At 37.3% G+C, this 26,992-nt stretch overlaps 2 protein-coding genes across 4 annotated transcripts in view; one reads left to right on the top strand and one right to left on the bottom strand.

Moving 5' to 3' along the window:
- The window catches only part of LOC109276366 (protein adenylyltransferase SelO-like), a 35,616-nt gene extending 29,847 nt beyond the window's left edge, over positions 1 to 5,769 (top strand). Inside the window, exons 18-19 of one of the 3 annotated variants that reach the window (XM_053895361.1) lie at positions 1,830 to 1,909; positions 2,765 to 2,933. In XM_053895361.1, the coding sequence (XP_053751336.1) occupies positions 1,830 to 1,909; positions 2,765 to 2,815 (131 nt within the window). In that variant the 3' untranslated portion in view covers positions 2,816 to 2,933. Of the gene's footprint in view, positions 1 to 1,829; positions 1,910 to 2,764; positions 2,934 to 5,367 lie in introns of those variants that run through there. The other 2 variants (XM_053895360.1, XM_053895362.1) reach the window with 2 other exon arrangements.
- Positions 5,770 to 19,082: 13,313 nt separating this feature from the next.
- The window catches only part of APBB1IP (amyloid beta precursor protein binding family B member 1 interacting protein), a 104,597-nt gene continuing 96,687 nt past the window's right edge, over positions 19,083 to 26,992 (bottom strand). The window contains exon 14 of the mRNA XM_053895604.1: positions 19,083 to 25,656. Within this exon, the coding sequence (XP_053751579.1) occupies positions 25,147 to 25,656 (510 nt within the window). The 3' untranslated portion in view covers positions 19,083 to 25,146. The remainder of the gene's footprint in view (positions 25,657 to 26,992) is intronic.

Raw genomic sequence — 26,992 nt, forward strand, 5'->3', positions numbered from 1 at the left:
AACTCACGAGCTGTGAGATCATGACCTGAGCTGAAGTTGGACGCTCAACCGACTGAGCCACCCATGCACCCCAGATTTGTCAAGCTTTTAATTGAAAGCTTCCTCTCTCCCTCTGCCTAAGCTAAGCACTTCCACAACATCCCTTGCACATTAGTTTTATTTTTGTTTAAAGGTTGTACATATTTTTGTGTACACATTTTTATTTTAAAGGAGTTCTGTATGAATTCTTTAAAATTGAAAAATACCTGGGTGGCTCAGTCGGTTAAGTGGCCGACATCGGTTCAGGTCATGATCTCATGGTTTGTGAGTCCGAGCCCCGCGTTAGGCTCTGTGCTGACAGCTCAGAGCCTGGAGCCTGCCTCAGATTCTGTGTCTCCCCCTCTCTCTGCCCTTCCCTCCCCTGCTCACTCTCTCTGTTGCTCGCAAAAATAAAACATTAAAATTGAGAAATACAGAAAGACTAAAAAAAGATCCCCTGTATTTTTAAACATAGTTGCTGTTTACTTTTTGATGTATTTACTTCTAGTCTTTTTCATGTGTATTGATTAGGAGAAATACGTGATGGTAATCATACTATGGTATAATTTTAGATATATATATATATATATATATATATATACATATTTTTACCAAGAATAAATAAGGCATTTTTCCTTACTACTTCATTCTTTATAATGTAACATTTTTAATGGCTGGATAATATTTCTTAGGAAGGGTATACAGTGTTTTACTTAACTATTCACCTAATATTAAGTATTTAAATTGTTTCTGGTTTTCTTTAATGTAAATAATACTTTTTAAGTTCTAATTTGTTTTCATAGACTACATTCCTAGAGAATTGCTCGGTCACAAGGCACTTATATTATTAGATTATCCGTCATATCATGGCAGATCTTTAAAACCAAGTTGAAAGGGAATTTGTATGTTTCCACCATTCAAGTAGTTTGGAAAACTGTTGAGAATCACAAAATTGTGATTTCTGGAGTCTGCTCGGAATTTCTGTTGTGCCAGTGGGGATAAGCATCCTCCCTCTCCACTCAGTTGATAAATTGTTTTGGAAAAACTCATCTCCAATAAAGACATAGTTTCTGGAATTTTTTAAATGTGCCATTATACTACCTTTAATATAAAAAATGTGTGGTTACTATGAAAAATGTAAATTTATAAGGAGTTTTGCCTTCCTGTAACCCTTCATGCTTGCTCTTGGCAGCATGAACATTAAGCAGTCCCACTAAGTCAGACCTTAATTCTGAGCTTGAGGATGTTAAAAGTAGCAACTTCTCTTCCCCCACCTCCACTCAGGCTGTGGGGCCTAATTCAGACTCATTCACTACTTTCTCCAGCTTTAGAAAATGCTTAGTGAGGGGCGCCTAAATCGGTTAAGTCTGTGGCTCTTGGTTTTGGCTCAGGTCATGTTCTCAGGGTTTGTAGGAAGGAGCCTGATCTTACAGAGCCTGATTGGGATGCTCTCTCTCTGTCCCTCCCCCACTCGCTCTCAAAATAAATAAACGTTAAAAAAAAAAAAAAAAAAAAAGAAAGTACTCAATGAACTGAATATGGTGCAAAAAACCCAAAGTAATGATGAACCACTGAAGAGAAAAACCAAACCCAGTACTGATCATAGCGCTCAAAAAAGTGTTCTCTGTACCATAAGGTAATAGACACTGTACATTGTTTATAAACAATCAGAGTTGACTGATGCTGATCTTTGCTTCTCATTTGTGCCTTCCAGCAAAGTTCTTAAAGCTTATCTAATTTTGGGGGTGATTTCATATTGCCTTTGTGGACTTAGTAATTTATTGTTCCAAAACACACTTTTCCCTCTGAAGCTGTTAATCCTAGGTATGTGCTGAGGAACTGGATGGCAGAGTCCGCAGTGCGAAAAGCAGAAAGGAATGATTTTTCAGAGGTATGGTGTGTGAGTCTCCTGGGTTTACATTTATTAATTTTAAGTGTATCATATTTTAAGCACACTTACTTTGTTTGCAGACATGTGAAACTAGACCACTGCCAGTACCAGCTTTTCCTTCTTGTTGCCTGGTCTCTCTTTATAGTAAATCATTGTTTCATTTTTTAAAAGAAAAAAATTTAAATTAAAAAAAAATCCATTCTTTAATGGATTTAAAATTTTAAAGATTCATTTATATCATATATCTATATTACTTAAACTTCTGAGGGTTTGATGCTGCTGCTTCTTGTTTATGTTTTGGAGTTCGGGATTTCAGTCTGTGGAATCCAGTGAAGACTGATTTAAGGGTGCATCTCCCCAGAGGGAGTTACTTTTGCTTCTACCGGGTGTCCAACGCACTAGCAATGTGGGTCCACTTAAATTCATACTGACAACAGTAAAGATAAATGAACTGGATCTACGTGCATCCACATGGATGAATCCCACATGTAATGTTAAGCAAAACAAGCAAAGGGCAAAGGAATATATACCACATGCTTATTACCACTTAAATACAGTGTAAAACATGCAAAATTGTATGTCACTTAGGGATGCATGTGTGTATAACAAAAGTAACAAATGAATAAAGATGATAAATATCATTTTTGGACTGTGGTTACTTGGAGGCAAGGAAGAAATTTGCATTAGGGAAGGAGACTCCTATTGGGCTCCGGTGATATTGGAAGTATTTGATTTCTAAAGCTGAGTGGAGGATATACAAGTGTTCATTGTATTGTTCTGCATACTTTCTTGTATGCTTCAAATACTTCACAATCAGTTATTTAAAATGCAATGTACATAATTATTTTTTTTTAGAAGAGGAACAGCCTTGGGGTGTGTGGGTGGTTCAGTCAGTTGAGCATCTGACTTCAGCTCAGGTTGTGATCTTGCAGTTCATGTGTTCGAACCCTGCATTGGGCTCTGTGTTGACAGCTCAGAGCCTGGAGCCTGCTTTGGATTCTGTGTCTCCTTCTCTCTCTACCCCTCCCCTGCTTGCACTCTCTCTCTCTCTCTAAAAAATAAAATAAACATTTAAAAAAGTTAAAAAAAAAAAGGGGGGGGGATGGCCTTGGTGTTCATGCTGTCACTCTGTACTGCACTGGAGTAGGTGTTATGGATGCTCCTGCTTTCTTTCCCTCAGAATCATTCTCTCCACAGAGTGTGCATGGTCACTACCAACTGATCAGGGCTGGCATGAGAAACTATTTTTGCTATTTCTAATTTGGAACTTGCATTAACTTTATATTTCAGTAGTTCAATTAGCTTGACAAATCTAGGTTTTCATTTTAGAAAATATTTTAAAATATCTTTTTTTCAATGTTTGTTTTTGAGAGAGAGAGAGAGTGCGAGCGGGGAAGGGGCAGAGAGAAAGGGAGACGCAGAATCTGAAGCAGGCTCCAGGCTCTGAGCCATCCGCACAGAGCCCCACGCAGCTCAGAAAGATGGACAGCAGGGGGCGCCTGGGTGGCTCAGTTGGTTGAGGGGCCAACTCTTGATTTCAGCTCAGGTTATGATCTCACGATTCATGAGATGGAGCCCCACATGGGGCTCTGCGGTGACAGCATGGAGCCTGCTTGGGATTCTCTCTCTCTCTCTCTCTCTCTCTCTCTCTCTCTCTCTCTCTCTCTCTCTCTTTCTCCCCCTCCCCCACTCATGTGCACACTCTCTCTCTACCTGTCTCAATATAAATAAATAAACATTAAAGAAAAAAACTAAAAAAGAACTAACTAAAAAGATGACAGAAATGGCTTACCAGCAGGGCAGCATCGGCTCCTCATTTGCAGGAGTTCAGTCCATGCCAGTAGCCCGGCACGGCAGTGAAGCTCAGGTGTGCACAGACGAGGTCCACACTGGGAAGACGCAGGGATAGCCCTGGCTTAAAAGCTTCATGCTCCATAGAAACCAGTATCTCTTGTAACAACTGCATAGGCATAGTCTCCAGTGTCCCCATGAGCGGCCTGCCCTATACCGAGTCACCACACTAGAGAAAGCCCAAAACATGCTGTCAGGTATTTACAGTTCTCCCATCCAGATGCTACTCGTCAATCATAAGCAATGTTATATGGTGACATAGTTGTCATACCACCTCATCAAGTCACCAGGGGAACAGAGCCAGACAGTTAATTCAGGGTTAAGTTCTCATGCAGGAAAGGAAAAAGATTTTGTTAAACCTTTATATGGGTAACCATTTACACACACAACTTGTGTTTACCTGTTTGCATCAAACACACTTCTTGAGAATCTACTCTATGCAAGGTGCGGTGAAGAAGTATAAAAATGTATTCAGGGAGATTTTTAGCCAGCAAGTGAGAGTAGAATGGGCATAAATAAGACTAACTTTGGTAAAAGTGTATGTATAGAAAGAACCCTGGGGGAAGTTGAGAGGGGCTCTAAAAGCACCATATTGATGATGATGCTGTCTTCCTATTAAATATTAGTAATACAGTAATACCCTCTATTTCATCTCTTGGTACTTTCTTAGTATAGACAATCATGCACCTTTTTCTATCAATAGATCTAAGTGTTCCTTTATTAACACCCAAGGAAATGATATGCACAAAAAATACCAAAGGAAATGCACCAAAAATATATTTTAACTGAAGTATGGTTGACATATAACATTATATTACTTTCAGGTGTACGACATGATGATTCAATATTTGTATATACTGTAAAATGATGACCACAGTAAGTCCAGTTAACATCCATCACCATACATAGTTACACATTTTTTTTTTCTTGTGATGAAGTCTTTTCCAATCTACTCTCTTAGCAACTGCTATACTGTATTATTGTTAACTTTAGTCACCATGCTATACATTACATCCCCACGACTTATTTATTTCATAACTGGATGAAAAGAAACATTTAAATCCTAGAATTATTGTTGAAAGAGGTGTGTTCTTTGATGCCTCAGTTTATTACCATGGGTCAAAGTGCAAATGAGGAAGTGGCATGAGTTGGAATCCATGCCCTTGCTTTGGAAAGACTGCAAACCACTGACATTATTTTCTTTTTGTAAATATTTTAGAAAATTATAATTCTCTTAATTCTGTGAAAGAATTGCTGAATTATCAGGATATATGTATGTATGTGTATATGTGTGTGTGGATATATATATATATATATATATATACATATATATATATATATATATATATATATATATATATATATATAGTCTTTTTGAGAGGGTACATATTTGCTCTCCTGTTTTAACACAAAACTAGTACTTAAAGGAACTTTCTGTGGAATGACAGAAATTTTAAGTAACAAGTATAGTTGAAATTTTAATACAACATACAGTGTTTAAACATTTTTAAAGAAATTTCAATTTAACCTTGTCATTCTGGGAATTTAGAAAATTGATAGGTCCTGAGGAAGAAAATGTGCATCTATGTGCTTCAATTGTTTGCCAGGTCCATCTTCTCCAGCGTGTTCTTCGGCATCCTTTCCAGAAGCATTCTGCAGCTGAAAAAGCGGGTTACTCCTCACCTACTCCTTCTTGGGCCAAGGACCTCAAAGTTAGCTGCTCATCTTGATTTAGGTTAAAGAAATGAAGGGATACTTTTGTCATTGAACTCAACATAGAATCATCCATTTGATAAATTCTTTAAAAAAATTTTTTTAAACGTTTTTATTTATTTTTGAAGGAGAGAGAGAGAGAGAGAGCATGAGCAGGGGAGGAGCAGAGAGAGAGGGAGACAGAATTCGAAGCAGGCTCTAAGCTTTCAGCACACAGCCCGATGCGGGACTCGAACTCACAAACTGTGAGATCATGACCTGAGCTGAGGTGGGACGCTTAACCGACTGAGCCACCTGGGTGCCCCACCATTTGATAAATTCTTAATGACCATCTACATTTTGATGACAGTCTCACATTTCATAAAAAGGATTACGTATGCAAATTTTTTTTTTTTTTTTTTTTTTACCAAATAAACTGGACCTATTCTTTGGAACATCTTTGTGATCATTTTTGTTCTAATCAATAACTTTAATGGAATAATAAAATATGGTAATCCATATGAGTTATGCTCAATAACTAAAAAATCTTATGGCAATCTTTTAATGATTTTATGAGTATTCATCTAAAACATACTATGTACCCAGCATTGTGGGGCACATCAGATAAGTAACATAGTTTAACTGCTCTCCTAGAGCTTTTTCATATATGATGGTAATTTTCAAACATTAACCAAAGTAAAGAGAATAGTTTAATGAATCTGATTTACCAACCAGCTTCTTAATTAGGCATCAGTGCCTGATCAATGTTATTTTGTCTTCATCCCTACACACTTCCCCTCATTCCTAGTTATTGCTTTTAATTGAGGTATAATTTTTATATCCCCATGTATTTTTAATAAGTTCCCAACTGTGTTTCATTTAATTTACAAATATTTCTGTATGCATCTCCATATGTTAATGATTTAAAACGCATACAGTACCATTATCACCTTAACACAAATTAACAGCTCCCTAATGCATCAAATCAAATAACTAGTTTTTGGATTTTTATAAGTTATCTTCACCACTATTATTATTTTATAGTTGTTTTTTTGAACTGGGATCTAAGTAAGGACTATACATTCAAATTAGATGACAAAATCTCTTGAGTTTCTTTTGATATCTTCAAGTACAGCCACATACATATATTTTTTTCCCCTTTCAGTTTTTTGTTTTGTTTTGAAGAAAGCAGATAATTTATTCTGTAGTGTGTCCCAGAGCCTGCATTTTGCTAACTGCATCTCTGAGGTATTGTTTAACTTGTTGCTCTGTCCCCTTATATTTCTACAAAGCTTCAATTTATTTGAAGAAATACTTGCTATCAGAAGACAAGTGTTGTACCCTTCCACCAAGAAGTACATATTGGCTGTCTCTTTTTGTGATATCAATAGCCACTGACAATCATCACTTAGACCCAATGACTCAGTAAGTTGCAAAACAATAATATAGTCATATCATTCATTTGTCAGCTGGAATCCTGTAACAGAAAACTTTCTATCACTATTATTTACTTATCCTGAGGTTCAGAAAGCCAAAGAGTTGGTTCCCAAGCATGTTCCAAAGACAACCAGTGGGCTTGTTGTTTTAAGTTATCATTATGAATTCTCGAATTAAAGCATATTTTATGTTTTACACTATTGCAATTATTCTTACTGATGTATAAATTGTCCCATATATGGCCAATGAGGTTTTATTCATAGTGTCTCTCTGTGTGCATGATCCTAGAAGTTTTTGATAGCTTCTTTGTTTTCTGGTGTGGTAAGTTCCATCCTGTTTGTGTGTTTCTTGCCTTACCCCCAGAACCAGTCATTTTTCTAAGGAGGCCCCATTCAGGGAAATGATATTTAGAGATTGCAGTTTGGAGGCTTAATGCTTTGTGAATATTTGAAACTCTTTACAAAGCTTGTTAAATTACAGCAAACATCTGAGTTGTAAACTTTCTTTTCTAAAATTAAATGACATGAACTAAGAACACAAAAAACCAAAAATAAAAAAAAGATACATTATTAAAACTAAAGAAAAGTCCGTGGGGTGCCTTGGTGGCTCAGTCGGTTACGTGGCCCACTTCAGCTCAGGTCATGATCTCACTGTTCGTGAGTTTGGACCCTGCGTCGGGCTCTGTGCTGGCAGCTCAGAGCCTGAAGCCTGCTTGGGATTCTGTGTCTCCCTCTCTTTCTGCTCCTCCCCTGCTCGCTCTCTGTCTCTCTCAAAAATGAACATTAAAAAATTAAAAAAATAAAACTAAAAACCTCACAAAATTTTAAGGTGACTGTTATTATTTAATTGTCAAAGTAACACTTGCTCATGCCAAGTAATACATGCTCATGTAAAAAATTTAAATAAAGAAGTATATTGAATAAATGTGGAAGTCTTCCTTCATACTCAACTTCCTCCTCTTTCCTATACCCATTCTCTGTCCCAGATATAAATATGCTTTATGAGTCTTGTATCTTTCAGATTTCTGCCGTACATTTACATACCTATCTAAAAACATACATATATAAGTGCACAGGTTTATGTGACAAGGGGCACACTTGACATATTATTTTGTAAACTGGCTTTTATTTAGTTATACATATATTGATATTCAATATGAGTATGTGCTGATCTTCATTTGCTTTAATGGTTTAAAAATATTCCATGGTATAGATATACCATATTTTGTGAAATCATTTACATATTTGATACCCAATTGTGTTTCCAGATTTTTTTCCATTGTAAGTATAGCCTCCTTGTCTGTGTATCTTTGTAGAATTCTACAAATAGAATTAATTGGGTCAAAGGTATATGCATGAAAAATGCTTATATAAACTGCCACAAAAGGCTTTACCAGTTAATATCCCCAGTGATGTATCACAATACCAGTTTATTCACACTTCAGCATTGGATATTGTTGTTTTTTTAATTTTCATTTTTTTTATTTTTGAGAGAGATACAGAGCGCGAGCGGGGGAGGGGCAGAGAGAGAGGGAGACACGGAATCCGAAGCAGGCTCCAGGCTCTGAGCTGTCAGCACAGAGCTCGAAATGGGGCTCGAACTCACGAACCACAAGATCATGACCTGAGCCGAAGTTGGACACTTAACCGACTGAGCCACCCACGTGCCCCTGGATATTATTGTTTTATATATTTTTTCCCAATCTGATACATGAAAATTTGATTTATTATTTTATTATCAACTTTTATTATTCATGTAGCAGATAATTTTTGTTTTTCACATAGTAAATATTGTTTCTTTTTCTACTATCAGTGTTTTATTCTTTAATGGTATCTTTCTAAACAGGTTTTTAATTTTCATATATTTGAATTTGGCAATTTAAAAAGTTATTTTTGGATTTTGTGTCTTTAATTTTGCTTAAAATTTATAAAAAATATTTCCTCATATTTTCTTCTAGTATTTTTAGAATGTGTAGTTTTAATCCCTTTGAGATTTGATTGTTTTTTCTACATTGACAGATAAAGTCCCAATACTATTTGTCAAGTAGTTTATCCTTTTCACACGTTTGAACTACAACTTCTATCATTTATTAAATTCTCATATATTTGAGCTCATGCTAGACTTCATTCTATTCTTTTTTCAACTCTTCTACCAATGCAACTCTTTTCATTATTTTGATTGTAGAGTATATTTCAACAGTTTGCTATCATTAATCTTTTAAAATGTTTTCTTGGCCATTTAATTATTTAAATGAATTTTTATGTGTGTCAACTTTCATAACAAGTCTTGTTGGGATTTTGATTGGGTTTATATTAAGTTTATAGGCTGACTTGGAAAGAATTGACATCTTTTATGACACTGCATTTTCGCATCCAGAAACACCACAGGCATTCTTCACTTTGTGTGGTACTGCAGGATTGTACAAATGACCGTGCAAACTGAAACTCTGTAAAGTGATCTTAATAATCAATGGGAAAAATTGTGATTGTTTTGTGATCTTCAAGAATTTTCGGTCAAAACCTTAAAAACTTTCACCATTGGCCATAGATATACAGGGAAATAAAATAGTAAAACTAATATTTACTGCTCTGTAACTTAAAACTTTAGAAACATTGAGAAAGTGTTTTTCTTTGTAAGAAACTTGTCAAGAGTAGCCTGAACAGCGCTTGCCTTCTTTTTTTGTCATATTACTCATAATACAGAGCAAGGATCTTCTCTATGCTTTGGTGAGTTGCCACTATTTTTTCTATACCTCCATTTATGTTCTATTTGAATTTTACGGTCAGCATTTTTTTTTCATTTATGTATTGCAGCTTCATCCTTATTGGCCAATTTCCCTCTTTCAGTGATCGTTTTTATAAAATGCCATGTGGGTTTACCACTGGTAGACAAGGAGCCAATCCAACTACACCCTTTGCTGTGTGTGCATAAGCTGAATAACAAATATACAGTGATCAGTCACTAACAGACTTTGAAAGAAGTGATGTGGTTGGTCACTGATCATGACATTCATCTTTTTTTATATAGTAATTTGTGCACTGTAACGCTAACAGCAAAGTTTGTACTTTACTCAGTTGCTCACAGTTCTAATACCATGGTAGCAAATGTTGGGGAACTAGTGTTACTTAACTAATTGTGGAACTTGTGCATATTGGAGGTATGCAAGACAAGGGCTGTCTTCACCTGTTACCTAACATTTTCTTTTATGTCCTATAATAAAGATGTATAGTTTTCTTCATATAGGCTTTAAAGATTTCTTGTATCCATTCTCAGACATAGTGTAGTTTTTGTTGATATTCTGAATGAGATCACCTTTTGTACTACATTTTCTCAATGGGCATCATTGGTACACAGGACAGTTTTTGGTTTCTATAGTTTATCTTGGATCTAGCCATGTTGTTGAACTCCTATTTTTACAGCTTTCAGTGGATTGTTTTAGTCTTCTTTGTTTTTAACTAGACATTCACATCATCTGAGAACTGAAGATACTTTTTGTTCATCTGCAAATGACTGAAAGTTGACTAACATTGTCTTAACCACGCAGAGGTTTGTTTGAGTCACATAAAGGGAAGTGCACAACCCAAGCATTTAGGGCTGCTGCAGCAACTTAGCAATGCCCTGAGGGGCCCAGACTTTCCTTTCCATTCCCCCATCTCCTTAAGGCATTGAGTTGGTCCTCTGCTTGTTGCCTCACGGTCACTAAATAAGTGATGGCCTCCAAGCTGTGATCCTCAGTCCAGTCAGGATGGAGGAGGAAGGGAATGGGGAAGAAGGGAGGATGCCTGTAACAGGGAAACAAAAATCCTTCCTAGAAATCCCCAACAGTGTTTTACTTACATATCATTTCTATTTTTGTATTTCATTGGCAAAGACTGGGCCACAGGACCATTTCTGGCTGCAAAGGGAGTCTAGGAAACTATTTTTAGCCAGGTATGTTGCCATTCCAACTAGATCTTCTGGTAATTAAGAAGAAAGGGAAACTGGATACTAGGGCGATGAAAACAGTGTCTTTTCATTGCATTCTGTGATTATGAGACTACAGGTTTTCCATATCTTCTTGCATCTAATTTGGTAATAATTCATGTTTCTTTTAAAAAAATTTTTTTAACATGTTTATTTATTTTTGAGAGACAGAGAGAGACAGAGCATGAGCAGGGGAGGGACAGAGAGAGAGGGAGACACAGAACCCAAAGCAGGCTCAAGGCTCCGAGCTGTCAGCACAAAGCCTGATGCGGGGCTCAAACCCACAAACTGTGAGATCATGACTTGAGCTGAAGTTGGACGCTCAACTGACTGAGCCACCCAGGCGCCCCAATATTTCATGTTTCTTAGAAAAATTAATCTAATTCATCAAGATGCTTAATTTCATTGACATATGTACTATTTATTGCCTTATAATATTTAATTTCTTCCATATCTGTAATTTCATCCCTGTACTTTGTTTCTAAGCTTCTTAATGTATGTTCTCAATCTTTTATCTTTGATTAAATTTGCTGAACCTTAGTCTTTCATGTTGGTCTGAAATTTTCAGGTCATCTGTTACTTTTTTTTGGTCTTCTGTTTCATTAATTTTTATTTTTCTCTTTATAACTGACATATTTCTAATTTCTTTACATTTATTTTTTATTCTTTTGGCTTTCTTGGTTTAGAACTTCATTTATTTTTTACCTTGTTTTCTAATACATGAAATTAAGACTATAAAATTTCTGGTGAGTCTTGCATTGGCTATTCTCATGGTCATTAATTTCTAAGTAATCTGCATTTTTGCAGATTTTATATTGATTTTATTTTTAATTTAAGGGGTCTATGGAACCAAATGGATTGGCTTTTTTGTTTTTGTTTTGGCTATTCTCTTGTAGTTATTTGTTTTATTTTACTTTGTGCCCAGAGACTATGACATACATTATACCAATTTGGGAGAAATTTGATTTTTTTTCTATGTGTACTAATACGTAGAAAAAATATAACTATTTCATGCATATTTGATAAGAATGGGTATTCTCTAAGTTAATGTAAATACTGTGTATTTTATTGGATCAAAATTTTCATTCGTGCTACTCATTCTTACTTTCAATCTAATTTACCTATTGGATTTCTGAGAAAGATGTGTTACAAGTCTGCAAGTTATTAGGAACCCCAAGAAAGTCCAGTCTTAGAGTCCAATCCCACACTTTTGTGAATTTTATTTCCAGGAGTTATACCAGGTTCTCACAGTGAAGATCTGAGAAAAATCCCCTCATGTTTCCAGCAGGGAAAGAGGGAAAGTACCCATTTTGAAATATGCCAGAGCATTCTATTCTTCTTAACAAGCCCAGCCCTCATGCAAAACTATTTTACCTGAGCCTAACCTACTGAGATTTTTATCACAAGCCTCACTAACCAGGAGAAAGGAAAATGCCCAACTCCAGCCTTCTTTAGCCTTCCATGCGGGGGAAGGGAAATACCCAATTTAACCCCCTCCAACCATCTTGTCCCACCTTAAGGGGGAAAAAACTGAGAAGCATTTGTGAAGTGCACAGCCCAGTGCCCAGTGTCACAGGCTAACTAAAAGACTGAGATCTAATCACAGGACTTTAGAATGCTTCCCCTTCCCCATACATGACCACCACATTAGTAAAGTCATATTAACTACTATGCCTTTTACCCAACATATCATGTCCAGCTTTCACATAAAAATCACAAGGCATACTAAAAGGCAAAAAGCAGTTTGAAGAGACAAAGTAAGCATCAGAGCCACAGTCAGATATGGCAGGAATGTTGGAATTCTCAGACCAGGATTTAAAAATAACCATGATTACTATGCTAAGGCCTCTAATGGAAAAAGTAGATAACATGCAAAAATAGATGGATAATGTAAATAGAAAGATGGAAAATCTAAGAGAGAGTAAAAAAGAAATGCTAGAGATGAAAACCATTGTAATATAAATGAGGAATGCCTTTGATGGGGTCATTGGTAGACTGGACACAGCTGAAGAAAGAATCCTGAGCTTGAGGATATGTCAATAGAAACTTCTAAAATTGAAAAGCAAAGAGGAAAAAGACTGAAAACAAAATAAAACAAAATGTCCAAGAACTATGGGACAACTACAAAAGGTATATTATACACACACTGGGAAGAAAGGAAGAGAAGTAATGACTGAGAATTTTCCCAAATTAATGTCAGACACCAAACCACAGATCCAGGAAGCTCAGAGAATACCAAGTAGGATAAACACCCCCAAAACAACACCATTAGCACCCAGGAATATCATATTCAAACTCTAGAAAATCAAAGATAAAGAAGAAATCCCAGAAGTTGTCAGAAGAATAAAACATCTTATATGTGGGGGAACAATGATAAAATTATATCTGACTTTTCAGAAACCATGCAAGTAATAAGAAAATGGAGTGAAATATTTAAAGTGTTTACAGAAAAAAACCCCACCAACCTAGACAGAATTCTGTAGCCTACAAAATTATCCTAAGTTGGTTAAGCGTCCAACTTCGGCTCAGGTTATGATCTCACCATTTGTGAGTTCGAGCCCCATGTCAGGCTCTGTGCTGACAGCTCAGAGCCTGGAGCCTGCTTGGGATTCTGTGGGTGTCTCTCTCTCTCTGCCCCTCCCCTGCTCGCATGTGTTCTCTCTCTCTCTCAAAAATAAACGTTAAAATTTTTTTAATTTATTTTTTATTTATTTTATTTTTTTAATTTACATCCAAGTTAGTTAGCATATGGTACAACAATGATTTCAGGGGTATATTCCTTAATGCCCCTTACCCATTTAGCCCATCCCCCCTCCCATAACCCCTCCGGTAACCCTCTGTTTGAAAAAAAAATTTTTTTAAGTGAAGGAAAAATACTTTCTTAAAAAAGAGAAAAAGAAAAGAGAAATTTGTCACCAGCAGAACTGCCTTGCAAGAAATGCTTAAAGAAGTTCTTCAGAGGGATGGAAAATGATATGCTGGACACTCATATGTACATAAAGAACATTAGAGAAGGAATAAGTGAAGATGAAAGAAAGTTTTATTTTTCTTATTCTTAATTGATGTAATAGCAGTTTGTTAAAAACAACATTAGCAACAATGCATTAGATGATTATGGCTTATGTGTAAGTGAAATGAGTAATAGTAATGATAAAAAAAACAGGAGGGAGGAATAAAATATATTTTGTTATAAAGTACTTGCATTGCCCATGAAGCAGTGCAGTGTTATTTGAAAGTGGATTTGGGGGCACCTGGGTGGTTCAGTTGGTTAAGCATCTGACTCTTGGTTTTGATTCAGGTCATAATCTCAGTTTTGTGGGTTTGAGCCCCATGTTGGGCTCTGTGCTGACAGCATGGAGTCTGCTGAGAATTTTCTCTCCCTTTCTCTCTCTGCCCCTTCCCTGCTCACGCTGGCTGTGTCTCTCAAAAATAAATAAATAAACTTAAAAAAAAGAAAGTGGATTTGGATTACTTGTAAATGTATATTACAAACTCTAGAGCAACCACTAACAAAGGTAAAAAAAAAAAAGTATAATTGATGTACTAAAAAAGAGAAAATCAAAGGAAAGAAAATGGAATCATATAAATATCCCACTAAAATCGCAAAAGGCAGAAAAAGAGTGGAAGATAAAAAGAAAGAACAAGGGCAACTAGTAGAAAACAGTAACAAATATGGTAGATAATAATCCAACTATATGAATAATCACTTTAAACATCAATGATCTAAATGGACCAATTAAAAGACAGAGATTACCAGAGTGGGTAAAAAATCAAGACCCAACTATATGCTGGTTACAAGAAACTCTATTTATTTATTTATTTATTTATTTATTTATTTATTTATATTTTTTACTTTTTTTTTTTTACACTTATTTATTTTTGAGAAACAGAGTGAGAGAGAGTGCGAGCAGGGGAGGAACAGACGAGAAGGAGACACAGAATCCAAAGCAGGCTACAGGCTCCAAGCAAGCATTGAGCACAAGCCTGAGGCTGCGCTCGAACCCATGAACCATGAGATCATGACGCTCGAACCCATGAACCGTGAGATCATGACCGAGCTGAAGTTGGACGCTCAACTGATTGAGCCATTCAGGCACCCCAAAACCCACTTTAAGTACAATTACATATATAGATTAAAAGGATAGAAAAAGATACATCATGCTAACAAAAACAAAAGAAAGCTGGATTAGCTATAGTAATTTCAGAGCAGACAACCAAGCAAGGAAAAGTATCAGGGATAAATAAGGGCATTACAGAATGATAAAAGGGCTTATTCTTCAAGAAGACATAACAATCTTTAATGTGTATGTGCCTAACAACAGAGAGTCAAAACACATGAGGCAAAAACTAATAGAAAAGAAAAATAGATGAATCCACTATTATAGTTGGAGACTTCACAACATGTATAATACCAGATAATAATGGACAGATCCAGCAGGCAGAAAATTAGTAAGGACACAGATGAACTGAGCATCATCAATCAACTGGATATAATTAACATCTATTGGCTATTGTATCTGATAACAGCAGAATACACATTCTTCTCAAGTTTACATGGAACATTCACCAAGACAGACCATATTTTGAGCCGTAAAACACACCTTAACAAATTTGAAAGAATATAAATCATACCATGTCTGCTCTCAGATTATGATGGAATTAAATATAAATCAATAACAGAAAAATACCTGGAAAATCTCCAAAAACTTGGATATTAAACAAAATACTTTATTTATTTAAAAAATTTTCCAGTGTTTATCCATTTTTGAGAGAGAGAGCGAGCAAGCGAGCGTGAGTGAGGGATAGGCAGAAAGAGACAGGGAGACAGAATCCAAAGCAGGCTTCAGGCTTTGAGCTGTCAGGACAGAGCCTGACGTGGGGCTTGAATCCATGAACCACGAGATCATGACCTGAGCTGAGGTTGGATGCTCAACCAACTGAGCCACCCAGGCACCCCTAAACAACATACTTTTAAGTAACACATAAGTCAAAGAAGGAATCTCAAGAGGAATGAAAAAATATTTAATGGAAATGAAAATACAACTTATCAAAATGTGTGCGATGTAGTGCTTAAAGAAAGATTTATAGCATTGAATGCATACAGTAGAAAAGAATAATCTAAATCAATAATCTGATCTTCCTACTTGGAAGGTTAGAAAAAGAAGAGTAAATTAAGTCCAAAATAAGCAGAAGTAAAGAAATGAAAAAGCAGAAATCAATGAAACTGAAAACCAGAAATCAGTAGAGAAAATCAATAAAACCGAAACCACAGGATATATCAACAGATGCAGAAACAAGCATTTGACAGAATTCAACAGCCATTCATGATAAACAATGTGAACAAACTAGGAGTAGAGGGGAATTTTCTCAACTTTCTAAGGAACATCTACAAAAACCCTACAGCTAACACTTTAATGGTAAGAAACTAGAAGCTTTCCTACTAAGGTCAGGAACAAGGTAAGGATGTTGCCTCTCACCACTGATTTTAAACATCATACTGGAAGTCCTAGATAATTCAATAAGACAAGAAAAGGAAATAGAAGGTATACAGACTGGGAAGGAAGAAAATACAGTCATGTTTCTATGTAGAAAATTAAAAAACAATTGATAAGAAAAAAAGATCCTAGAACTAATTAGCAATTATAGTAAGGTTGCCAGATTCAAGGTTATATGCAAAAGTCAAGTGCAATTGCATTCCTATAGACTAGCAATGAACAACTAAAATCCAAAATTAAAAATACCATTTCCATTAGCACCCCCAAAATGAAATACTTAGGTAAAAGTCTAACAAAATATGTATTAGATCTATGTGAGGAAAACTACAAAACCCTAATAAAAGAAAGCAAAGAAGAACTAAATAAATGGAGCAATATTCCACATTCCTGGGTAGGAAGACTCTATTGTCAAGATGCCAGTTCTTCACAACTTGATCTATAGATTCATAGCAATCCCCATCAAAATCCCAGTGAGCTATTTTATAGATATTGACAAACTGATTCTTAAGTTTATATGGAGAGGCAAAAGATCTAGAATAGCCAACACAATATTAAGGAACAAAACTGGGTGACTATCTGACTTCAAGACTTATTATAAAGCTATACTAATCAACACCTTGTGGTATTGGCAAAAGAACAAACAGATTAGGGAAACAGAATAGAGAGCCCAGAAATCAGACCACAGAAATACAGTTAACTGATCTTTGACAGAGAAGCAAAGGCAATACAATGGAGAAAAGACTGTCTTTTTACAAATGGTTGTAGAACAACTGGGTATCACATGTGAAAGCAAAATCTAGACACGAACCTTACATCTTTCACAAAAATTAAGTCAAAATGGATCACAGACCTAAAAATAAAATGCAAAACTACAAAATTCCTAGAATATGACATAGGAGAAAATTTAGGGGACCTTGGGTTTAGCAATGACTTTTTAGATACAACAATGGCATGATCCATGAAAGAACTGATAAGATAGACTTCATTAAAATTAAAAACTTCTGCTCTGTGAAAGATAGTGTCAAGAGAAGAAGACAAGTCAGAGATTGTGAGAAAATATTTGCACAAGACACATTTGATAAAGAACTGTATATAAACATAGATATAATTACATATAATTCTTTATATGTAACATATAAAGAATTCTTAAAACTGAACATAAAAAAATGAACCAGATTAAAAAATGGGCAACAGATCTGAACAGACACCACACCAAAGAAGATACACAGATGGCAAACGAGCATATGAAAATATGCTCAATATCATATGTCATTAGGGAATTGCATATTAAAACAATAATGAACTACTACTACACCCCTATTAGAATGGCCCAAATCCAGAACATGGATGACACCAAATGCTGGTGAGGATGTAGAGCACAAGAAATCTCATACATTGCTGGTGGGAATGCAAAATGGTACAGCCACCTTAGAAGACAATTTGACAGTTTCTTGCAAAACTGAACAGACTTTTACCATGCAATTCATCACACAGTAGCTTGACTCATGATTGTCAAAACTTGGTAGCCACGAAGATGCCCTTCAGTTGGTGAATGTAAAAATAAACTGTGGTACATCCAGGCAATGGAATATTATTCAGCGCTAAAAAGAAATGGGCTATCAAGCCATGAAAAGACATGGAATTAAGTACATATTACTACATGAAATAAGCTAATTGAAAAGGCTATGCACTATGTGATTCCAACTTTACAACATTCTGGAAAAGGCAAAACAATGGAGACAGTAAAAAGATCAGTGGTGGCCAGGGGCTTTGGGGGAGAGGATGATAAATAGGAGGAGTATAGGGTATTTTCAGGACAGCGAAACTATTCTGTATGGTACTGTAAAGGTGGATACATGTCATCTGCGAAAACCCATAGATGGTGTTAACACTAAGAGTGAACCCTAAGGTAAACTGTGGACTCTGCGTGATAATGATGTGCCAATGAAATTCATCAATTGTAATACATGTAGCACTCTGTTGCAGAATGTTAAAAGTGCAGGAGGGCAGGGGCCATAAGGGAATTCCCTCTACTTTCTGCTCAACTTTGCTGTGAACCTAAAACTGCTCTAAAAATTTAAGTTATTGAAAAAATTTTAAAAACTCAATAGATAGCTTACACACAGATTAGATTGTGCTAAACAGAGAATTAGTGGGAATTAAGATCTGATTAGTTTATCTAGAATACATAAGGAAAGGGAAAACATATGAAATTAAGAGATATGAAGGATAGTTAGAAAGCCTGACATACTTTCACTAGAGTTCCATAATTGGATAAGGAGAGGCAATATTTGAAAACAAAATAGATGAGAATTTTCCAGATTAGTGAAATCTGCATATTTGTAAAATTAGGAGCCTTAATAGATTCCCAAGCATTCAAATAAAAAGAAACCCACACTTGGACCCAAAACAAAGAAAAGTCTTAAAATCATCCAGAAGGGAAGAAAAAGATGACCAAAATGAAAATATAACTTGACAGCCAACTTCTCAACAGCAACAGTGGAAGCTAGAAGATAGGGGGACAATCTTTTCAAAGAACTCACTGTTGTCTAGTATTTACTAAAGTATTTACCGCCAACAGGTTATTTTGTATCCAGTGAAGCCATCTTTCAAGAATGAGGGTGTAATAAAGATATTCTAGGGAAAAAAAACAAACCCTGAGATGGAACTCAAATATTGGACAATAATTGTGTGTGTCTGAAATTTAAGTGTTCTCAAGTCTTGTATTCTCCTGGTTAAAGTTGTTTAGACTTTATTGAGTATGATGCTGTCACTTATAGGTAGCCACTGAAAAAACAGAGTGTACAGCTTTCTAATAAGATTAAAAAACAGAGTAAGAGAAAAATCCTTAATTACATGAAAAGATAGAAAAAAAAACAGAAAAATCCAAATAGAAATTACAAAATAAGATAAATAAGATATTAAAAACAATTGCAAATATATAATTACAATAAGAGTTAAAAAATACATTTTCCAGCTAAAAGACAATATTTGCTGGACTCCATACAAACACAAAATCCCCTTATATGCCATTTACAAGTGGCAAAGCTAGAACATAATGATGTCAAAAGTTTGGGAGTAAATGAACAGAAAGATTTTTTCAGGCAAGTAACTGAAAAGAGATGGTGTAGCTGTGTGAATATAACAAGCAGAAAACAATACATAGAGATATAGCATTCAATTCATAATTCACAAAATATACAAATAAATTTTGTTTACACTTAATAAAGTGTCAGAATATATAAGCAGAATTTACTGTAACAATTAAAAGCTATTGACAAATCCACCTTCGTCAAAAGGGATTTAAAACATTCTTCCAAGTAATTGATGTATCAAGCGGACTAGATATTAGGCTGTGGAAGACTTGAGCCACATGCTTAGCAAGCTTGTTCTAACCAACATGTACTTAAACATAGATGGGGTCATTTATAAAAACTGACAGTGTATTAAGTCGTAAAAAAAGTCTCACACTTCAAAGGTTCAGTTATCAGTGTGTGATAATTTCACTATCATACCAGCCATTGTTTCTATGACTAAATAAAATACCTAAAACACGTAGTAGAAGCTTAAATGTTCATTTCCCCTTTGAGACCTTCTGAAAGCAGGAGATTCTGTCTCCTGGCAGGTTAAATCTTGTTTCTTGTAAACCTGATCAAACCTGTGTTTTGTTTTATTTTGCTTTGCAGGTATTCTAGTCTTTGTCCTATTGGGAATATTATGCAAGAAATTCTGTAGCTATAAATTATGATAAAGAATTACTGTTTTGTTTTTGTTTTTGTTTTTTAGAGAGAGAAAGTGTGTGCATGCACACAAGTGGGGGGGGGGGGGGGAGAAGGAGAGAGAGAATCTCATGCAGGCTCCGCACCCAGCACAGAGCCTGACATGGGGCTGGATCCCATGACTGTGAGATCATGACCTGAGCCAATATCAAGAGTGGGACACTTACCGGGCGCCTTGGTGGCTCTGTAGGTTAAGCGTCCAACACTTGGTTTGGCTCTTGGTCATAATCCTTGCTTGGGACTCTCTCTCACTCTCTCTGCCCCTTCCCTGCTCATGCTCTCTAAAAAGAAATAAACTTAAAAAAAAAAAAGAGTGGGACACTTCACTGATTGAGCCACCCAGGCACCCCTAGAATTACTGTCTTAATTCCATAGTTCTTCTCCTGCTGTCTCCACCCCAATGTTGGTACTTCCCTCACATCTAAATCTGTGGCTAAGCTTTTCATAAACAGGGAACAAATCTGGTGCATTTTTGAGGCTGACCTAGGTAGACTCATGTATAAGTAGTGTTCGTGAAGATTCTTCTGCAAGACACCAGAGATTCTGTTCCATTTGAGTGAAAACTGCACAGAGCTCCTGATTTGGTGCCTGGGCCTCTTGAAAGCAAACTTCTACTCTGAGATGAGGCAAAAGAAGCCCTGATTTCTAAGATTCCTGACTGAAAAGACCTTAACACTGGATTCTTTTTTGGATACTCATACAGTGGAGATCAAAGTGGGCCCACCACACAGGCAAACAAGGAATGGAGCGACACAATGCATTGAGTAAAACTGTCAATATTTTGCCCACAAAATCAGTTAATTATCTTCAATAGCTTTCCTAAAATACATACATACATATGTGTATATATATATATGTATGTATTATCAGATGCTAAAACTCACAAACATTTTAATGTTTGAATTTTCATAGTTCTTCCCTGTAAAGGAAAGGTACGGTACGGATAGAAGTTAGGAGACCCAGGCTATGACTCAGCCCTGGGCTCTAGGTTAAGCATATTGTCAGGCCCGACTGTCTTCTGCCTTCAGAACTGAAAAGTGGAGTGACAACACAAAGAGAATGATGGTGTTTGTAAAGAGAGTGACAATAAGGCAAGCGTGTGGACAGGGGCAGAAATGAGCAGAAGGGTGAACTATGAGCTTCCAGGGACCAGTCCCAGGCCCTGCCTTACAGTCTATGTACACAGGGAGCCTTGGGTACTGGCATTCTGCTCTGAGTTCTGTAATCAAGTCCTACTTTCTGCTTAAGATTGCTCCAGTGGTTTTGTTATATACAGTCAGAATCCTGGTTAGTGTAGTGGGTCATTTCCAGGGTCCCTTCATCTTGGTGATTCTGTGGCTGTGAGATGGAGAGTCCTTGTTTCCTGCTCTAGACATGGTGGGGGAGGGATGCTATCAAGGTTTTTATACTCTGAAATAAAATCAGCAAGGGGTTATTATTTTTTTGATTGGAGAGGCACTGAATTCTAAATTATCCTCCTCAAATCCCAATGAATTTCTTCCTCTGCAAACTAGGCGGTAATTTTGATCAAGGTAAGTAAGATCCAGATCATTTTTTTTTTTTGATGTTTATTTTTGAGAAACAGAGTGCAACGAGGGGATGGGCAGTGAGAGACAAAGACACAGAATCCGAAGCAGGCTCCAGGCTCTGAGCTGTCAGCACAGAGCCCGACGTGGGGCTCAAATTCATGAACCACAAGATCATGACCTGAGCCGAAGTCAGATGCCTAACTGACTGAGCCATCCAGGTGCCCCAGATCCAGATAATTCTAATGAAGGATCTTTTGTCCTGGACATCACAGGATTTGTTCATTAATCTATGTCAGGTTGAAGCAACTGGACAATTCTGTGTAGCCACAGACATTGTTTTACCTGTGAGCTCAGAATCATTTTCTAAGAAAATTATGCCATTAACACCTTTCTTGTATTGTCCCAGAGATCTGCATAATGACCAGGCTTTCCCCAGGTCATTTCCCCAGATGTTTTTGCAGCATCTGATATCAAAAGATCATCATAAAACAAAAACAAACAGAAAAGAGTACAGTGCATGAGGGTTTTTTTTTAATTTTTATTAAAATTTTTTTTAAGTTTATTTATTTTTGAGAGACAGAACATGAGTAGGGGAGGAGCAGAGACAGAGGGAACCACAGAAGCTGAGGCAGGCCCCAGGCTCTGAGCTAACAGCACAGAGCCCCACGCGGGGCTCGAACTCAGGAACCATGAGATCATGACCTGAGCCAAAGTCGGATGCTTAACTGACTGAGCCACCCAGGCACCCCGAGGAGAGATTGAATGTAAATCATTTATCTTCAATTTTACGGACATGCTTAGGAAAAATGTAGAGCACTTTATCAGTTTTAATTATTAAATATTTTTGTTTTAAAATCTGAATTTGCATTCTTGTTTTAAATGTCAGTTTAGAGCTTACTTTTCTACCCAAATGCTAAAACACAAGATTAATCATCTTCCAGGGCACCTGGGTGGCTCAGTTGGTTAAGTGTCCAACTCTTGATTTTTGGCTCAGGTCTCTTGATCTCACAAGTTAGGTTCCACACTGAGAGTACAGAGCCTGCTTGGGATTCTCTCGCTCCTTCTCTGCCTCTCCTCCACACTCTCTCTCAAAATAAATAAAAATAAAACTTAAAAAAAGATTAATCATCTTCCTTAAGTAGAAAGTAACATTATTATTTATTTTATACCCACTTTAAGAAGATTTTGAGGGGCGCCTGGGTGGCTCAGTCGGTTGAGCATCCGACTTTGGCTCAGGTAATGATCTCACAGTTCGTGGGTTCAAGCCCCGAATCAGGCTCTGTGCTGACCGCTTGCTCAGAGCCTGGAGCCTGCTTCAGATTCTGTGTCTCCTTCTCTCTCTGCCCTTCCCCAGCTCAAGCTTTGTCTCACTCTGTTTCTCAAAAATATATAAATGTAAAAAAAAAATTAAAAAAAAGATTTTGAGATGTGGGGAAAAAGGAATCCTTGTGCACTGTTGGTGAGAAGGTAAACTGGTGCAGCCACTGTGGAAAACAGTATGGAGTTTCCTCAAACAAAAACAGAAACACCATATGATCCAGCAATTCCTTTAATGGCTATTTATAAAAGAAAAGAAAAGAAAACACTATTTCTAAAAGATATGTTTATTGCAGTATATGTTTATTGCAGTATTATTTACAATAGCTAAGATATGGAAGTAACTTAAGTGGCCACTGATAGATGAATGGATAAAGATGTGCTATATACACAAAATGGAATATGACTCAACTATAAAAAAAGAATGAGGGGGCACCTGGGTGGCTCAGTCAGTTGAGCATCCAACTTCAGCTCAGGTCATGATCTCATGGTTTATTTGAGCCCTCTGTCGGGCTCTCTGCTGTCAGCTTGTCAGTGCAGAGCCCGCTTCAGATCCTCCAACCCCCTCTCTCTGCCTACACCTGCTTGCATGCTCCCCCAAATCAATAAGTATTAAAAAAAAAGAATGAAATCTTGCCATTTGCAGCAACATGGATAGATCTAGAAGATATTATGCTAAGTGAATAAGTCAGAGAAAGACAAATACCATGTCATTTCACTCATGTGAAATCTAAAAAAGATGAATAAACAAATAAAAAGCAGAGACAGACCCTTAAATATGGAGGAAAAACGGATGGTTGTCAGAGGAGAAGAGGATGTGGGACTGGGCAAAATGGGTGAAGGGGAATGAATGGGAGATACAGGCTTCCAGCTATGGAATGAATAAGTCACAGGAATAAAAGGCACAATATAAGGAATATAATCAACGATACTGTAATAGCTTATGGTGAGCATAGCATAACATAGTTGTTGAATCACAGTGTTGTACACCTGAAACTAATGTAACGTTGTGTGTTAATTATACTTCAGTTAAAAAAAAAGATTTTGAGGTGTTCCACAGTTAAAAAGAAAAATAAAACAGAATATGGAAATAAAATGAAGAAAATCTAAAAGAACTCCCATAAAATGATTTGAAAGAGAAGAGATATAGGGTAACAGGAACTCAAGATAAATTGGCTATTAAAATTGAGCATTGGGACACCTGGGTGGCTCAGGAGGTTGAGCATCCGACTTTGACTCAGGTCATGATCTCGCAGCTTGTGAGTTCGAGCCCCGTATCGGGCTCTGTGCTGACAGCTCAGAGCCTGGAACCTGCTTCAGATTCTGTCTCCCTCTCTCTCTGTCCCTCTCCTGCTCATGCTCTGTCTTTCTTTCAAAAGTAAATAAACATTAAAAAAAACTTAAAAAAAATTGAGCATCAGATTTACTGGGGAGAAAACATTCCAGGTTAAAGAATATAAATGATTGCCTTTTCCTGTCCCTAAATCTTAATCTATAGGATACTCATAGCAGTGTAATAACAGACAATCTCCAAACTCTAAATATGTATTTTTTTCATTACTATGTTATTTGACCATTGGAAAACCCTAACCCAAACAGTGTATGTCCAGGACTCCCGGCAATCAGGACATGAGTCTCAAAGAAACCGAATTCATTCTGCCTCCTGTTTTTTTCCTCATTCGATTTTTCAGAAAATTCTGAAGGTCATGGAGGTGGAGATGGAAAACATACCAAAAATTAACAAGATGTTAGAATTCAAAGCTATAAAGGTCAAGTATATATAATGTGGTATTGATAGCACACTAGATTTATACACTGATATTTCTAGAAATACCATCCTCAAGGAAGACTTTCAAACTTTTATTAATTTGATGCTTCTGAACACAATAAAATAAACATAAAACATTCCAGTTAATTTGTAAGGGAAGATGAATTCAGGGAGATGCAAACACATAGGAAAGGTATGTACATTTAGGCAGATACTCTTGCTTCCGTTATAGGTTAATGATTATGAACGTATTTGCGCTGCAGTGAGACGTTTTACACCATTTCTAGTCTGAATGCGTCAATATTTTATCTAAAATGAATAAGGTGTCATGAAGATAAAGTAGCAAAAATGTACTTGAGGTTAGAAATGATTATACCCATCACACAAACATATTTATCTGTTTCCCTTAGGACATGTTGCCTCTTTTCTTTTGCAAAGCTTTCATGAGATCGGACATGAAATCTTGCTCTCCGCTCCCTACTCCACCAGATGGTCCTGGATTCTCTTTCCTCTTCGGGGGAGCCGGAGGTCTTTTGCTGGCAACGGGGGGCGCCTTGGGAGAGTTGAGTGCAGGAGGGGGCGGGGGCGGGGGCGGTAATGATAACCCAGCATCCCCTGCAAACGACGGCGGTGGGGGAGGCACGAAGTCCGGGGGCCCTTCGTTAAAATCGGGGGGCGGCGGAGGGAGCTCCTCGTCGTCCTCCAGGGGCGGTGGCGGCGGGGGTGGTGGCAGAGAGTCGTCGGGCGGCGGCGCAGGGAAGCCGCTGCTCATGCCCTTGGCCCTGGGGGCTGTCGCTGGGCTGCCACAGACGTCTGAAGACCTTCGCACGGGAGGGGGCGGTGGCAGGCTGGACTTTGGAAGGTGATGGGCCCTGGGTGTTCCTGGGTCGTGGTTACCAAGAGCTGGCTTCTTGTCCTTCAACAGAGCAACCACAGCATATTTCCATTGAAAGGTGAGGTCTTGCTGATTTGGGCAGTGTCTGCTTCCTGAGGGGCAGGGGGCCTCCACTCCTCAGGCCAATTCTACAAGTTGTTCATGAGCTAGCTCATGTTTGCTGTGAGTAAGGAGAATGACTCCAAATGGCCTCTAACATTACTACCAATAATAACGTCATTTAATGCTAACCTACCATGTCTTCTTTGGTAAATCGAAGACTTAGTCCTATTCAATGAGGTGTTTATTAGATTAGAGATGTATCTCCTCCCAACCAACCACCTTATAGGGGACTAATCCGTGTCTTTAAAAGAGCTTTAGTGATAAGGAGTTTAGCTCCTTGTGTGGTTACTTCAGTCTTTACCTACCCTAAGCTCAGCCTAAGGAAACTCAAAATGGAAGCAAAATGGCTCTCCTGGAATTCCCACTCATGCCCTGGTTCCCAAGACAAGCCACTAGGGCCCTAGACATATGCAGCCATACCATTTTTCTTGGTCTGAGTTGAGCAGGTTGTGAAGCTCAATTGTCAGAAGCAGGTGTCTGTGAAGTTATTTTCCTTTTGTACCATACCTCCAGTGGCAGAGAGCTGATTAGGAAGCTTCCCGAAACTGTCCCCAAATCTCCTGGCTTAGATGTCCTCCTCTTACAGCACAAGGATGATGTACTTTAGGCTACAGGTAACCTTTGTACAAATCTGAGCACAAAGAAGACTCTCCTATGAAAGAACTGCCTGCCTTTTCTTGCATCAGTGGTTGCTGGCATGCTGAGAACAAAGAAACCTTTGCCCATGACTGTGGGCTACCAGGGAGAAACCAATTATATGCTTCACTCCCTCTGACCTAACAGCTTCAAGGGAGGTGGTGGGTGGACCAAGAATCCACACATCTGGTCCATAGTCTTAGATTTACCTTTTCTGAACTGTGTGAAAGTTGGCTGGCTGATCAGGTATAAATCAAGCATCATAAGCTTTACTATTTCTGTCTCAAGGTTATGTTCATATTAAATGAGCTAAAGGTGTGGCTGGGTTCTTCAGAGTAAGATTACACTGCACATGCTGCCGGGCAGAAACCACAACACCGAACTTGGCCAAAGGCTAACAGAGGCGCAGTCCTTCTGCCAACGGTGGAAATCGATGATAGTAAATTACATTTATATAATGCAACTTCCCCAGGGATTCCAGGCAGCTTAGCTGAATCCCTCTGTGTCAGTGATAATTATCATTGCAATTTACAATTTATCAGGCTTTCACTTTCTTTTTTTTTTCTTTAACAACCTCTTACCACTGACGATTAAATTTAGAAGTTTTTTTTTTTTTTTC

Source organism: Panthera pardus, unplaced genomic scaffold (assembly GCF_024362965.1).
Source record: "Panthera pardus isolate Hobbes unplaced genomic scaffold, ASM2436296v1 HiC_scaffold_6, whole genome shotgun sequence".
Lineage (NCBI taxonomy): Eukaryota > Metazoa > Chordata > Mammalia > Carnivora > Felidae > Panthera > Panthera pardus.